The 2046-nt window shown below is 37.8% G+C and overlaps 1 protein-coding gene across 1 annotated transcript; it reads right to left on the bottom strand.

Moving 5' to 3' along the window:
- Positions 1–262: 262 nt before the first annotated feature.
- LOC138287002 (olfactory receptor 5AP2-like) lies at positions 263–1192 on the bottom strand. Its single transcript, XM_069227365.1, has one exon. The coding sequence runs from the start codon at positions 1190–1192 to the stop codon at positions 263–265; it is 930 nt and encodes a 309-aa protein (XP_069083466.1).
- Positions 1193–2046: the final 854 nt, after the last annotated feature.

Genomic DNA, 2046 nt, shown 5'->3' on the forward strand with positions numbered 1-2046 from the left:
CACTCACAATCTTGTATGTATGGTTGACCTCATGGTATCATTATTTCCCATTGGTAACACCGCTTTCCAATGTCTTATGTGCTCATTTGCCATGACGCTTTTTTTAAATGAATTTGTGCATTCATCTCCAATCTGCAACTATTATTTGTTAGACCCGATATTACTGAGAAAAGTTGTTATAAGACAGAGACAGAAACAATTGTGGTGAAATGAGAACCCGTCTATTTTTACCAATAGGGAACAATATAGAAGCGCTGATGTTTCAATATGTACATGCAATGATCCGTCTAAAGGAACCTTTTACATCCCGGTTCCTCAAGCTGTAGATGAGGGGATTCAACATGGGGATCACTGTGGTGTAAAATACAGAAACAACTCGATCTGGATCTTGTGAGGTGCTTGAGACTGATCCCATATAAATGAAAAAGACTGTGCCGTAGAAAAGCAGAACACATGTAAAATGGGAGGCACAGGTAGAGAATGCCTGAAGCCTCCCTACTGTGGAGCGGATCCTCAGCACTGCGGAGATGATTGAGACATATGATGCAACAATAACCAGAACAGTGCTCACAGTAATGATTGATGAAAACGTGTACACCAGGATTTTGTTGAAGAAGATTGCAGTGCAGGAAAGTCTCAAGAGTGGCACGACATCACAGAAGAAATGTTGGATCATATTGGGCCCACAGAATGAGAGTCTAAAGACGCATCCTGCGTTGATAGCAGAGGTCACCAAACCCCCAATATAGGATGTAGCCACAAGCTGAAGGCAAGTCCTCCGGTTCATAATTACCATGTAACGCAGTGGGTGGCAGATAGCGGTGTGGCGGTCAAAGGCCATTACGGCGAGGAGGAAGCACTCTGTAGTCCCAAAAACAGCAAAGAAAAAGAACTGAGCAGCACACCCCTTGAGAGAGATGGTTTTCCTTTCCATTAGCAGGTGGCTCAAGCTCTGTGGGGTGATGGTTGTTGAGTAGCAGATGTCAACAAAGGACAAGTTAGCAAGCAAGAAGTACATGGGACTATGAAGGGAAGGTGACACCCAAACAATGACCAGGATTCCCCAGTTTCCCACCAATGTAATGCTGTATATCATTAGAAATAGGAAGAACATAAAGATCTGCATTTCTGGGATATCTGAAATCCCAAGGAGGATGAATTCGGTGATAAGGGTGTGATTTGTCTTTTCCATTGAGGTAACACGAATTTACCAAACCTGTTGGGTTAGTTAGAGGCTTTAATTAAAAACAATCCAGTATTGTACAGACATATGGGATTCATGCATATGTTCCAAGGAACACAATGTTAAATGTAATGCTGTTCATAGATTTCAGTGTGCTTTGAGATTGCCTTTATTCCTTTGTAATCTGTATCTCTGTAAAATGTCAATGCATCTTTTGAACACTGTGTAGAATAAACACTTTAAATAGATAGAGCTTCTAAATCAAAAACTGCAGTATAGGGGCTTGATCTGGTGTGACGTACTCCTCCAGAACTACTAGCATACTCTTCATTTTCAGAAGAACTCTTGGCTTACTTCTGTTCTTCTGTTCTAGGCCCAACTAGTGAAAGGAAATCTATGTGCTGACTTATGTTTTTTTTTTATTATTAACATTTTGCATTCTATTAACTTTTGGTAATGAAATTTGTATATGTGTTTACAATTATATATATATATATATATATATATATATATGTTTGGATGGTTTATTTTAATTACACTTATGATTATTAGTTTATATATGTTTACATTGGTATATGCGATTTTGAAATGTGTATGCCTTTTTAATTCAATTTATTCATGTTCATATTCCATTTACGTTATTTATAGTTTGTTTTTTGTACATTTTTACATTTGTCCAATGTGATGTAAATGGCTGAGTGCAGTATCTAAAGCAATATAGCATTCATGTATTTATTTTCATTTGTTTTTAGGTATTAGGCTTATAGTTGCTAGTAGTATTAATTGCCCCGGTTGATTTGTATGTGACTCATTTGCAATACCTTTCACTAGACATCTGTAGTGTTTGACTTACTCCAAAGTTT

Source organism: Pleurodeles waltl, chromosome 4_1 (genome assembly GCF_031143425.1).
Source record: "Pleurodeles waltl isolate 20211129_DDA chromosome 4_1, aPleWal1.hap1.20221129, whole genome shotgun sequence".
In the NCBI taxonomy this organism is placed as follows: Eukaryota; Metazoa; Chordata; class Amphibia; order Caudata; family Salamandridae; genus Pleurodeles; species Pleurodeles waltl.